This window comes from Equus caballus, chromosome 5, assembly GCF_041296265.1.
Source record: "Equus caballus isolate H_3958 breed thoroughbred chromosome 5, TB-T2T, whole genome shotgun sequence".
NCBI lineage: Eukaryota > Metazoa > Chordata > Mammalia > Perissodactyla > Equidae > Equus > Equus caballus.
In genome coordinates, this window is record NC_091688.1 from 45,986,609 (window position 1) to 46,001,731 (window position 15,123).

At 38.0% G+C, this 15,123-nt stretch overlaps 1 protein-coding gene across 1 annotated transcript in view; it reads right to left on the reverse strand.

The window, feature by feature from the left end:
* Positions 1–15,123, reverse strand: part of LOC111773646 (high affinity immunoglobulin gamma Fc receptor I-like) — a 35,908-nt gene that overhangs the window by 6,827 nt on the left and 13,958 nt on the right. The window contains exon 2 of the mRNA XM_070268368.1: positions 238–495. Coding sequence (XP_070124469.1) covers positions 238–495 — 258 coding nt within the window. The remainder of the gene's footprint in view (positions 1–237; positions 496–15,123) is intronic.

Here is a 15,123-nt window from a genome sequence, read left to right on the forward strand (position 1 = left end):
GTCTGAGTTTTACTCTAGATACCCTACATACAGCTGCCCCAGTTGAGGTGCTGTTGGGGCACAGTTCAAACACCCTAATGTGATGTTTTGAGCATCTTGACCTAATTTCACCTGGTAGGCACATAGAGCTGAGACTCATACTCAGATAAATCGACACACACACCTCTGGCAACCAGAAAGGAGAAAACAAAGGAAGACCTCGTGATTTCCAGCCCTCCTGCTCCATGCCATACTTACCTCTATGGATTTCCAGCTGTATAGGGTCACTTGGCACTGAGAGACCTGTCTGGCACCTGTATTCACCACTGTCATTGACAGTGGCAGCAGTGATTCTGTATCTGGGGGTCAAGGTCTGAATGGTTGTGCCGTTGAGAAACCACCGTGTAGAGCTGTCCTCAGGCAGATGGGGTCCCTCACACCATAAGGTTACATTTTCCTCTTGGAATACACTAACCCATGGAGGCTGCAAGGTGATCACTGCCTTTGTGGAGTCTGCTTTGGGATTAAAACAAAAAGAACAAGTGGAATAAAAGGGAAGTCTCAGCAACTGGTAAAGTTTTGCGGATGCCACAACGACAAAAATGTATATTTAGATTAAATTGAAAAATTGGTGAGTGGAAACCTACAAAAGCCAGCCATTAAGAGTGTCCAGACCCTACTACAGAGAGCTCTGTTGATGTCATTAAATCTGCATCTGTGCGTTGGAGATTTTGGGTTCCCGAGAAACAAATGACTAATTTAGGTTCATTGCTGGTCAGCAAGGAAGCAGGGTTTCAAACTAGGGCAAACTGCTTGGAGCCGATTTTCTTATCCTCTGTGCTATACTGTCTCTTAGGGTTAATATCAGGCCTTACTTAGCATCTGCAGTGGAAATCGAGGTTCAAATTCCTCACTTTGAATCCTTCGCTTACCTGCTGGATTCTCTCTGAGGAACAAAAATGTACTGAGCTTTCTTCTAAAAGGAACTTTCTGGAGGGATGCTGGCAAACCCAGCAGAGCTACCTCTGCATTATTGCAATTCTGGCCCTTTCCTGCTATTTTATATAGATTTAGGCATTTAGTTCAGAGGTTGGGACTGATCCAGAAAAATCTTAGAGAGAAACCTTAAAAACCAGGATTTTATCAAAATTATACTCAATATAGGAGATCTGACATAATTTATAAAACTTTCTCCTTTCTATTCTCTCCCTATGCTTTCTTCTTCACGATAAGGGGACCCAGCCTTTGGAAGCAGCAACGTGGCAAAGGAAGAGAAGTTGAGTTAGACATTACTCACCATCTTGCCCACCAACTGGAACTGTAAGAGACCAGAGAATAGAGACATCAGTTGGTCAGGGGGAGACGACAAGGAAGGGAGAATTGTGGAGACAGAATTAATGTACACTCTGTCTTCTGTAGGCCAGCTTTGGTCTCCTGAGTTTCTCTCTACCCACTTTCCCCAAATCAGGTACAGCGGTACTGAAGAGCCCATGGCTGGTTGTTGACAAGGCTTTATTTTGACATGGTGCTGTAGGCTTAATGTTACTCAGAGTCTCCCTTCTCATCCTTTTGATATAATAAGCACCAATAAACCAAGACGCACAGATGCAGTTGTCTCCATACTCATGAGTTGTAGCCTAGTATACTAAAGGAAGACAAAAAAATCCTGAGTTCCCAGAACCAGAGCCTGTACCCTTCTAGCTACCCCCTCTAAGCCCAAATTACCCCAAAGGAACAGAGCTGTCAAGAGCCACATGTTATCTCCGAGCTGATGGGAGCAGTGAAATCTGTAACATGCAAGACATGGAAGAGGTTCTGCCGAGGGCCCTGGAGCCAAGATTAGAAAAGAGGAAGGAAATTGTCACTTCTGACTGCTTTCATTATGTTCCTTTTCTGGGAAGTATATTCTTAATTCTCGGAGCAAGCTCTCCCCATTCTCATACTTCTCGGCCCATCTCTCCCAGTTCGAAACTCTGGGTTTTGGGTTTATGAAACTCTAAGAAACCAAGGAAGGGGTTAAAGTTTTACTGGCATTCTATCCTGACTATATCTTCCCTCTACCAATTCTGTGTCTTGGGGCTAGAATATGCAAATCTCCATTTTAAAAATTGGTTCAAAACCTGGCTACTGCCTCCAAAGCTTGATCATTTGAATCCAGATTATTCTATAGCAGCCTGTAAGAGGCATCTGAAGAGTTACTAATCTGCAAGAATTCCCCTAATACAAACCAGCCTCTCTTCCTCTGGGAACACATGCAGGATCCATTTCTCATTTCAGTTTAAAAAAAGAGCCATGTCTCTGAAAGACATTATGAATTTGGGATGTTTATTTTGGCTAAATCCAGGGAAATCAAATGATTAATGTAAATGCTGTAGAGATGAAAAATAGCATATGTATATATATATGAGCAGAAATATCCCGAAGAAGGGAGTTTCAGAGTACAGGTGGGAAGCTCTCCACTACTAAAGTGAGCTGGAACCTGAGGCAGAGTTGTAAAGATATAGAGATTTTTAGGTATTCTGTTAAGAGAGAAAGAAAACTAAACAGAAACTAGGATGAGTCCAATGAGTGCAAAAGGACTTAGGTAGCAATCTCACACTGATTGAGAATTAAAAATGGCGACATATAATGTTGTAGACTGAATTACTGGCCCCAATTTCTCATCTCTCCCTGAAACTACACTATTTCCACAGCCTCATGAGAGGCTGAGGGTACTTCCTTGACCCTTGGCTTTGACTCATCCATGTGACTTTCATTGGCCAATGAAATGTGGGTGGAAACACCATTGTGCTAATTCTGAACCTAGACTTTAGGAATCTTTACATATTGTCTCTCACCCTCTTGTGCTTCTGTTATCGTCATGACAAGAACATGCTCTAGCTAGCCAGCTATATTGTGAGGCAGAGCTGTCCTGGCCATTGCAGCCTAAAGCAGAGCTGCTCCAGCTGCCCTGCAAACTTCAAGTGAGAAATAAATGCTTACTATTGTATGCCACTAACATTTTGAAATTACTATAGAGCAATAGCTGATTGATACAATTGAAAAGCAAGGAAGAAAGGTCTAGGAAGAACTCAGGATATTCTGAGAGAGATGGGAGAAGCCTTAGCTCATTGAAGTTTACAGTCAAAGCCTATATTCAGAACTATTACACTGTTTTGTCTTCAAAATTTTCATTGTATGAATGTACCATAATTTATTTCACCAACATTTCTTTAGAGACATGCAGGCTGTTTCTAAGGTTTCACTGTTGTGAGCAGCAATGAATAGTCTTGTACCCATCTTTAAATACTTGACTTATTATTCCTGTAGAACACATTCCTAGAACCAGTATTGCTCAGTCACAGGAAATGGACATTTCTTCTTTGGATAGATGCTGTCAGATTGTCTGATCATTACCACCATCATCGCATATATTTGTACAGTGTTTATTATGCACCAGGCAAGTATGCTTGATATGTATTTTCTCATTTAATCCTCACAATAAACTATGGGTAGACACTATCGTTATTTCCATTTTACAAATGATGCAACTAGTCAAAGAGGAATTTGGTATCTTGTCCAAGGTTGTAAAAGGTAGAAGCAGGATTCGAAACCAGGCACTTTGATCTCCTCTACATTCTCAGCAATAGAGCATAACAGTACCCACCACATCCCTTACAATTTATGATTTGTAGTAAAATAGCTGCTTCTTTAAAAAATGTGCGAATGTGTTTCATTGACCAGGAAAACATGGGGGAATGAGTAGTCTTGTGGAAGAGGAATGAAAGAGATCCATGACTTAGAAGGATGAAATGCTTTTTGTCTAATAAGCATCTGTAGTTTCCAAATGTTGAGCAAACATCCCCTGATGTAGGTCTGAATCCAGTAAAAAGAACTAGGAGATAATGGAGCAAACATTGTAACTAAGGCAGGATAGTCTCCAGTATTTAGTGGCTAATGAAAATCATGATGCTCACAAGAACCGTTACGAGAATTTACATCTATATGTGACATTTATATTTCCATACATTGGTGATATTTTATAATACCATCTTACTCATCGGCTTCATGCTTTTAAAATCACTTCACAAATACACTTTTCTCGAAGGTAGATGCAAAGTATTAGTTGCCTGTTTTAATTAAAATTGTTCTCTTCTCTACAATAAAAAATGATTTGTGAACAATTATTTGATATACTTTTTAAAAGGTAGGATAATTTAAATCTCACAAAGAAATGACCCAAAATTAATTTTATTTTTGCACTCTTTACGAGTAAAAAGCAGTTGGTGATCTTATTTTCCCTTAACAACCATATATTTTAGGAAGTATTGAAATATATCAAGTAAATTTTAGGTAAATAATTGTGTATAATTGTCTACAACACGATTTAACTTAACACGTTTTGTACGCTGTTGTAACATCTCTTGAACAGATGAAATATATTACCTTATATATTTGCTAATGCTGGAAGTGTTTTTCAGGAGATTCAGGTAAACTTTACCTGATGTTTTTCTTCAACTATCATTCACTGTAAAAAGTTCCACATTGGTTCAATTTCTAGTTTCATTAGAAATTCAATTGATTTTTTATTCTTATTCTTACTGCTTCATCTATCAAATCTTTCTCTGGTTCCTGCATCCCTCAAGGTGATTTCATCAACTTAAAAAAAATTTAATCCTCATCTGTGACTTTATATTTATATCATCTAGTCTTTACAGTTAATTTCTGGTGGTGTTATAATTTGTCTTTTATAGATTGTTTCAATGTGGAATGACTTTGTCCATTTCCTCTTCCCTTAATCCCACTTTTTTTTTGTCATCGTGAATATACTCGTTAAGCCCATTGTCTAATTGTCCTGTGTGCCCTTGAGGTTCCTTCCTAAGCTTTTTACTAATCAAACCATTATAAATCTCAGTCTGTCTGCTTTTGCATACATTTTCCATCATCCTCAAGATAGCAAATCACTGCATTTTGATTTTGTTCCTGCATCACAGTGTTATGGAACAGCAAGCCAATCTCTGACACCGGTAGTGGTGAAAGAAAGCAGGAATTTTATTTTTGCACAGCGCTGAGTAAGGAGAGAGGGCAGCTAACGCTGAAATCCCAAACTCCCCAAAAAGCTAAAAGGAGTTTTAGATAGGGGTTTTAGATAGGGGAGGGGGAGCATATGCCCTTGCTGGTCAGCAGCTTTCCCACCAGCCTGTATCTCTTTGTGGGGTGGAGATGATCCAGGTGCTTGTCCTTGATGGTGCCTGTCTCCATGGAGGATAGTGGATTCTGGAGCCAGGAAGCCAGAGAGTAAGCAGGGAATGAGTGTTTTGGTTTTAACCCCATATATGCTGGGTTTAATGTGGGGAAACTGATATCAGGGTCGGTATCAACAGCAGCAAGGGGTTCTGGCCAAACTGAAAAGGCCAGAGGGGGAGGGGGAAAGTGTTAAAACATTTGAGTAGCTTATATTCTAAAAATAGGTATCATCTGAAACAGAGAAACTCTTCACATGAACTCCTCCCTCAATATTTGGCAGTCTGATGTGTAAGTCAGCACTATCCTGAAAGGCCTTCATCTAGTACTATAAACAGGGGAGGCCACAATGGTTTGTTGGATCATAGCATGTGAAAGCTCCTGATCGTCCATGTTCCCCAAGCTAGCACCATCTTCCCTCGACCACCTTGATGTGTCAGGAAAACACCTTCACAGTCATCATGACAAGAGCAGGAGGAAGTTGGTCAAGATGGGGGTTGGTGACTAGAACAGATAGAGGGTTCAGGAAGGTAGGGAAGTAGGAGGTTGGCCACAAACTCTTCCTTTTTTTTTTTTTTTTTGCCCTTGTTCCACCCCAGGGGGAGAAAAAAAATCTTTATTTCTTTTCAGAACTTAAAAAATGTTATGCAATATTTTATACAAATGACAGAATGTGTAATATATATGTGTATTTGGCTATGACACACAATAAGCAAATGAATACTAATGAACCCACCACTCAAATTAAGAACTAAAATATTATTAATAACATACAAGATTTCTGGCCAAGATAGAGTAGCAAAGATTGGATTTATCGTCTCACCTGAAATAAAAACAAAAATGAACAAAATATATTAAACAACGTTTTTCAAAACAGTGGCCATCAGGCGACAAAGCACAGTCATCCCTGAGGGATGGGAAAGAAAAGAGATGAGCCTGTGATTGCCCCAGCTCACTGCATTGAGAGGGTCTCCAGGCTGTGGTGCTGGGATGGGCGATTCAGGCAAACCCCAGTGGAATCTCTGAGTTGAGAAGATGTTGCTGAGAGTCTGGAGAGACCAAGCTGGCTAGAGTTCACAGGCCAAAAAACTGCAAAGGAGAAAGCTGCACAGAGACAGAAGTCTCCAGGTACAGGGGATTCCCCTCAAGCATTCAGCAGAATAGGGACCAGTTATTTGTGGGAGAAAACTACCTCAGGCCTGGGAAAGAACTTGAAAGGATTAGATGGAGTAGCCCTCAGTGCTCACACAGGGCTGGAAATAGTACCAGTTCCCAACAGCCGGAAAGGAAAACATCATAATTCATGAGGTATGTGATAGAATACTCAGACGGGTCTTACCTCAGTAAAGTGGAGAGGTGGAAGATATCACAAGACCAAAATCCAACTTCTAGAGATGAAATCTGATACATTGGATGGGATTAAGAGCAGATTAGACATTGCAGAAGAAAAGATTAGTGAATATGAAGACATTATAGCAATAGTACCTATCCAAAATGAAACACAGAATGAAAAAGAAGATAAAGAGGATCAGTGAGGTGTGGTAATGGCTTAATATTGTTACCAGCTTTTAGTTAATATCAGCCCTGATATTGTTTCCCCTACAGTGAACCCAGCATATATGGGTTGAAACTAAAGGCACACATTCCCAATTCCCTGGTTCTTTAGTTACACTCATGTGTAAATAATTGTTTCTTTAACCTCTGACTCCCTGAGCTATAGAGCCAAATAGAAGATACAAATTGTTAAAGTCCAGATGACCTCACACTGGGCTCCCACTAAAGTTGTGGCTAATTGCAGGACATTGAAGTTCTTTTACAGAGAAACTAAGGTCCGGAGAATATCAAGAAACCAAAGCTTCCCAGGACCAACTCCTCGGCTTCCTGACATAACAGTCTACCTTCTACCATGGAGATAAACAGTCAAGGACACTCATCTGAGAAATATTTTGTTTCCTCCTCTGGAAGCAGCCCCAGACACAGGCTTATGGGCAAATGCTGACCAAGAAGTCCACGGCCCCAGTCTCCCGTCCCCTACCTAAAACCCAAATAAACTCCTACTCCTTTCTTAACAGGGAGCAAGCAGTTTTGGGGCACTGGCCCTTGCTTTTCTCCTACTGCCTGGCAAAGTAAAGCCTTTCCTATTTCACCCAAGACTCTGTTGTTGTTATTTGGCTTGGCATCAGGATCGAAGACAAAACTTTCAGTAACAATATATGTGTAATTGGAGTCCCTGAAAAGCGGGGGTGGACAGAAAATATATTTGAAGAAATAATGGCCCAAAATTTTCCAAACTTGATGAAAACTATAAATTCATAGATCCAAGAATCTCAACAAACCCCAAGCATGCACACACACACAAGCCATGAATAAAACAACATAAGGTCATAATAATCAAATTACTCAAAATTAACAGTAAAAGAAAAAAAAAATCTCAAAAGCAGCCAGAGAAAAAAGATATGTTACACAGAGGCAGAGGAATGAAGATAAGGATGACATCTGATGTTTTGTTGGAAACAATGCAAGTGAGAAGATAATGTAGCAATATCTTTAAAGAACTGAAGGAAAGCAATCTCTCAACCTAGAATTCTATGCCCAGTGAAAGTATCTCTCAAAAACAAAGATATTATATGTATATGAATTTTTTATTTTATAAGATGATGCTAAGTTAGTTTCTCAGTGGCTATACTAGTTTAAACTGCCATCAGCAGGATATAAGGATTTCTATTTTGCTAATGTCCTTGCTAATATTTGATATTGTAGTAAGACTTCTTAGTCTCTCTTCCCAACTTTATGGTTATAAACTAGCACTCTGTTGTAGTATTCATTTGCATTGCCCTGATTACTAATGACATTGAACACTTTTTCATATGTTTATTCACCATTTGTGTAGTTTCCTCAGTGAAATCTCTGTTCGTGGCTTTTATTTTACTCATTTTGTGCATTTTTATCTTTTTCTTAATGATTTGTAGAAGCTTTAAGATTCAATCTGGCTTGGGGGTTGTATGTGTTGCAGTTATTTTTTTGTGATCTGTGACTTGTCTTTTCACTTTATGTTGTGTTTTCATATACAAAAACTCTTAATTTTAATGTAAATTTATCGATATTTCATTTTATGGTTAGTATTGTCTTGTTTTTGAAGTCCTTACCTATTCCAAAGTATTTTCTTCTAAAAGTTTACCTTTTACATTTAAGTCTTAAATCTATCTGTAAATTATGTCTGTATGTGGTGTGAGGCAGGTATCCAATTTCTTTTTTTCCACATGTATAACCAATTGTCCCAGCACCATTTAAAAACGTAAATCATTCCCTCTCTGAAGTGAACTGACAATTCTATCACAAAATAAGTTTTCATATATATGTGGTTCTCTTCCTAGAGTTTATGCTGTTTCATTTGCAATTTTCCTATCCCTGCGCCAATACCATACTGTCTTAATAATATGGCTTTCTAATACATTGTGACATATGGTAGTGCACGTCTCCTTAACTTATCCATCTTCAGTGGTGTCATAGTTATTCTTGTATTGTTGCTCATTCATGGACATATTGAATCAGCTTGTCAGATTTCTTAATATTTTTTGTATTTAGATCAGAATTACATTGAATATGTATATTAATTTGGGGAGGATTTGTATCTTTATGACTTTAGTCTTCCAAACCACGGATTTGGTATATCTACCCAAGTCTTTGGTGTTCCTCAATAATTTTCCATAAGTTGCACAGTTTTCTCCATATAGATTTTGCACAGATCTTGTGGGATTTCTTCTTAGGGGGGGTGTGTGTATGTGTGTGAGTGAGTGTGTATATTTTTGCTAATTTAAATGGTAGTTTAAAATTTACACTTTCTAAATGTTTGTTTATGGCATAATGGAAATTCAGTTGATTTATGGAGTGATGCCTTCATATTCAGATACTTTACTAAAGTCTTTAAAATTTTTTTCAGATTATTTATTTTCAGATTCTTTTGTGTTTTTTCATAGAAATTTATATTATCTGCAAGTGTTATAGAGCTTTCTTTATTTCTTTCCAATCCATATATGAGTATTTTCTGTAGGATTTTGGTAGGTATATTTTTTCAGGAAAATCATGCTTTATTTCTTAGTTTGCTAAATCATAAAATGTTGTTAACTTTTATCAAGTGCTTTTTCTCTGTGAATTGAGATGATAATATAATATTCCTCCTTAAATTTGTTAATGTGTCTAATTATGTTTATAGATTTTTCTGCTGTTAAAAAACTCTTAAATTCCTGAGTAAATCTGATTTCATCATGGTTTATCATGCAGTTTTAGATATTGATGGATTTGACTTGTCAATGTTTTGTACTTAAAATTTCTGCTTTATATCCATCACAATTTCACCAGAAGTTTCTTGATGTTGTTGGTCTTTTCAAAGAACTAACTTTAGACTTTGTAGATTCTATTTATTCTATCTTTGTTTTTCTATTTCAATTATTTCTGCTCTTATTTCTTTTATCTTCCTTCTCTTCTTTTTGTTGGATTTGTTCTGTCCTTTTTCTAACTTTAAGTCTCATGCTTAGGTTAATTTAACATTTCTTCACTTCTAATATAAGAATATAAGAGTTTCTTTTTTATTCTAATTACCCTTTTAGCCACATTCCATTAATTTGGACTCATGGTGTTTCAATTATTGGTTATTGAGAAGTATTTCAAATTTCCTTGACTTTTAAATGGTTTTTCCTTTATTTGCTCTTTTTCTTTTTCCATTTCCCTCTTCTTATGGTTTGGAATTTTTATATACTATTTCTATTCTTTGGTGATTCTCCTAAAAGTATATCTTGCACGTTTTGTATAAGAAATTGTAAAGATAATCCCCAGAATGAAATCACTAGAGGAGAATCCTTTCACCAATTTCATGCTCTAGGCGGTGGCAACAGAATATTACCAAAAGTTCATAGCCATGGAATCCTAATGTACAGAACGTTTTCTGAAAAAGTTCTAGTCTATCACCCTTCCCCTCAAACTACTCAACTTATGGCATACCTATCTATGAAGATGCTGACTATCTGCGTACTCTCAATCCTTTCAACATTGGACATATATGCAAAAGAAATGACCTCCTTTGTGACTACATAACCCAGAATTTCTAAGAACTTTACTATTGGTAATACAGTTCTGTCCCTCAATATTCTGAAGCATTAATGATGAATAATGGTGGTGATATTTCCCTTGTAATAAACTCTGAGAGGAGGCAAATTGGAATAGTGGTAAGGAAATGTCACCAGAAGTCAAATGGACAGTTTGAAGCGCATTTTACAATGCAATACTATTTCAGCTAGAAGCTTCTAGCTGACTCAGCTAGTCCTCCTGCCTACACTTCCTCCAGCACACAGTCCAGACAATAAGTAACCCACACTCTGTGATCAAGGTTTGTGGAATTTAGACCAGTTTTTCTGAACTTTGAAAAGCTCTCAGCTCACAGAACTACTAGGTGTGGGTAGATGAGAATTGATGGACTCAGCAATATTTTGTCATGGAAAAAAGTTATTTGAATGAAAATCTTATACTTTTGGGGATCAGAAGAAGCACATACAGTGGTCTTAATCCTTGAAAATGTCTGCACAATGACTTTGTTTCTTAGGGTTTTATCTAGTCTATAGGTAAGGTTGACTTTCACTCATCGTCTAGCTTGTTCTTGCCACAACAACTTAGTTTCTCTTCTTCTAATAGCCTCTAGACTGATTCTTAGCAGGGAATGAAAACAAAACTTATTGGAAAGGCAAAGTAACATAAATTTGAGTAGATTCATCCATCTAAACAAGGCTGGGAACATTCCAACGTTTTACTTGGTTGATCTTACTATTATCTCAGTATTGTGCATGACAAAGCTAACAGAGGTCCAGTAACTTGCTCATAGTCAAAAAGTTAATAAATGGTGCAATGAGACACAAACTAGCTCCAAGTCTGATTTTGTGCAGCAGTGATATAATAATTATGAGATTTAACAGAAACAGAATTATGGCTAATTGACCCTGAGTATGCTTCCCAGTACACTGTAATTTAGGAATCTTTTCTCAGATAATTAGCAGCTTTATCATGTGGAAGGGGAGGGGGCCAGGATTTGGTCAAAACCAGGTCCTTTCTGGGGAAAATTAGTCCTTTTCAGTAGAGGTGTGGTGAGAGTCAAGAAATAAAGCATTTACATCTTCAAGGTGGCCTATTAGCACTTGGTAAGGGTAGTAGATGTTGTCTTATCTTCTGACTTTTCAGAGGGTAAGCACAGTCTTCTCGTGGTCAAAATAGACAAAGGGAGACATTTCTCTTTACAACTATAATTTAAGATATTAGGGTAGAACTCAATAAAGACCCTGTTCAAGACACAGTTAGAATTCCAGACTGGATCCTCTGGCCTGCCTTCTTCTTACTTGACTCCATGAAGACGTCATAATATAACTGTAATGCATGGTTTGTGTCAAAGTTTTCTCTTGGAAGGAAGGAAGATAGCTATGTTTATGCCCACTGCTGAGTCACAAAGGCCCTTAGTAGCAGCATAAATAAGAGGATGACAAATACTAACCCAGGGAGGATTGAGGGGGTTCCCAAGTCACAACCATATCCTTTGCCATTCCACTACTCCCTTCTAGATCCAAGTCTTGGTTGTCTTGCCCTTAGAAACATTGCTGTCCCTACCATGGCCTGGTCTTCAGTCCTGTCTCTATAGTCTCAAAAATTATGGTCTATGACACCAAACAAAACAGACAAGATTAGAGTAATAGAGGGGAGTGCAAGGACTTCCTGGGATCATATCACTATTCTGCCTCCTTTGATTAGGAATATTGTGATCCTACCTCAAATAAATGGCAATTGGTTCAGTTCAGAAGATTCACAGGGGGAAAAGCCATTTCCCATATCAGATGTGTGGTACTCTCACTACTCTCACTTCCCCAAGCTAAGTGAGTTTAAAGGTGGTTTCTCTTTTATATACCTTAAAAGAAAAAACTTATTTTCTCTACTCATAACACTTCTGACATCAAATGTGTGGGGAGTTTTCCCCTGACATTAAGCAATTCTGGTACTAACTGCCCAGAGCTAGCACAGACCCCACAGATTAAGGGCTCTGTCCCACAAAACTGCCCCCACTTCAGATGCCAGTTGCAAGTCCAGTTGGTTGTCCCCTGTGTTTCTGAATAACCAGCTATTAGTCAGGAGTTCCCATAACCTCTTCCTCAGGTTTGTAAAAATTATACATAATATCAAGTTGAAAAGAATGAAAGAAAATGCATACTTTTATACACTGTCAAAAGCAGCAAATTGGCAAAGCCTTTAAAAAAATTATATTTAGCAACATACAAGCAAATTTGAATTTTGCCCATTAGGTTAATATATTACATTGAACCATATGAAATTGTCAATATTCAACAAATGTTGACCTGAAAAATTAACTTGAGATAGATCAAAAGAAATTATCTGCACTGAAACACAAAAAGAAAGAAAAAGTGAAATGTTTTCAAAATTTCAAGAGCATGTGGGTCAGAAGAGAACTGAGCCAGACTAAAGTTTATTTTTCACCTTGGTAACTCGTTTGCTAGAGGATCTGTTTATCGACTGGTTGAGTAAGGCAAGAATTTCCGCCTATATAGGCCATGAAGGGTGGTTGGCATAATTTCAATTGCTCTTTCAATTTCTGTACCTCCTAAAAGAACATTCCTCCTTTCCTGACTCGCAATCGTATACTTCCCTGTCATCTGAGGAAGTATTTTATTGTGTCTGATGTCTCTGGAGACCATTTTCCACCTAAAAATTGAGAATGTGGTCCTAAGCTGTAATTTATGGATCTCCTTTTGAAGCAGGAAATGAGATGACCCTTCAAATAGGAAACAATGGTAATGACCGTTTCCAGATTCAACGTTAGACAATGCATAGACCTGTTGTATGGGCTTTGTGATGGCCAGGAGTGCCAGAAATTAGGTTTCTGGGCTCCTTCCAGTCTAGGATATCCTCACAGCTAGAAAGGATCGCAGGGTTATTGCCCAGTAGGGTCGCAACCACCAAAAACATCTCTAGGATAAAGACTGGTGGAGAATTTCTCTATCACTTTCTTAAAATCCTAAGTAAACCCTGTACTTTTGTGCTGTAGAGGACTGCGACAGCAGAGCCACCTTCCTGTGCTTACCCAGCTTCTGTTTGTTTAAATCTCTACTCCTGTCACTTGAAGGCACTTGATGGAACCTGGAGCCCTTTGTTCCTTAGTTCCATGTGACCTGTCCTCTGGTGGGTAGTTGAAAATTTCAAGGACACTGGAAAATGCCAAACAGTATGCTCTCCGTTGGGGTAAAACTAGGCTATGCCATCTTGTTCAAATAGGTAAAGCTGAGGCTGATAGACATTTTTGGCATTGATGGTTCTGTGGTAGTATTCTTGATTCCCACTTGTCAAAAGTTAGCTCAATTTCTGGCCAATATTCATATATACGTCTGTCTACTAGACTCTTCTAACTACACAATAAAATAATAAATGTTGAATTTTAAGTAACGTGACTGTTATCTTTTCCAAAGGAAAGTCTGAGCATGTATAGGATTGCCATTTAGGGGTCAAAAGGAAAAAGTGTTAGATTTTGAGACTGCAGCCTTTGATTTCATGGCCCAGAATAGACTGGTAGCTGGACCTAGTTAGGAAAAAAAGGGGAAAGAAAATTCTGTAGTAGTTTTCTGTAATAAAATTTGTATTTGTAGTGGCCTGACAGTTTTTACAGTGGTGGGACTGTGATTTATACTCCATCTTGTGGTGTCAGCAACTTAGCTTAAGTCAGAGCCATAGCATTAAAATATGACTTTATTTTTTGAGGCATTTAGTATATTTTAAAAGTTGATGATGATAATAGTGGCTAGGTTAGTTATGTTAATATTCCTTCTGAAAACAAACCAAGGGTGCATAAGAAAAAAAAAGGGTGGATAAGAAAACATATTCTTAAATGCATTAAGGTGATGGTTAGACAATGAAGAATTACTAAGTCTAAAGTAAAGGAAAAACTGGAACCCAGAGACATAAGCAAGCGCAGAAACTACATTTTTGCTAAGAGCATTTCCTGATCCTGCAAATTAGGTATGACAGCCTCCTGTGGCGAATGGGGAAGAAATAAAAGACCAGGCTCTGCACAGTTTGGGAAATCTACCAGAAGAGCATTCCTACACAAAGCCAGGACCCCAAACGGCTATAATCTTAGGATGAAGGTGAACTAGAATGAAACATCCCCTGTGTAATACAGTAAAGTTTTTACTTGGTTTAAGGCAATTATAGACTGAGAGTGCTCCCAGCCGCCTGGCAGGAAAGCCTTCGTTGTAGGTCTCAGATTATTCCTAAACTGATTTTTTCAAATACAACGTGTAGCATATACTCAAAGATAATGAACACAAAAGAACTAGACTCTATGAATGAGAACCATCAGACACAGCAGGCAACAGAAACTGACCCTAAAAATATTAGAGATGTCAGAGTTATCAGAAACATTGTAAAACAATCATGTCTACGTTGTTCATGAAACAAATGAAAATTTTGAAAACACTTAACTTCAAAAAATATACACACCCTCATGTCATTGCAGCATTATTTACAATAGCCAAGCTATGGAAACAACCTTGTATACACACACACACACACACACACACACACACACACACAGAGGAATATTATTCAGCCATAAAAAAGAATGAAATCTTGACATTTGCGGCAACATGGATAGACCTTGAGGGCATCATGCTAAGTAAAACAAGTCAGACATAGAAAGACAAATACCATATGATCTCACTTATATGTGGAATCTAAAACAACCCGAAAAACAAGCTTGTAGTTATAGAGAACAGATTGGTGGTTGCCAGAGGTTAGGGGGGTGTTGCAAAATGGGTGAAAGGAGTCAAAAGGTACAAACTTCCAGTTGTGAAATAAATAAGTAATGGGGATGTAATGCAC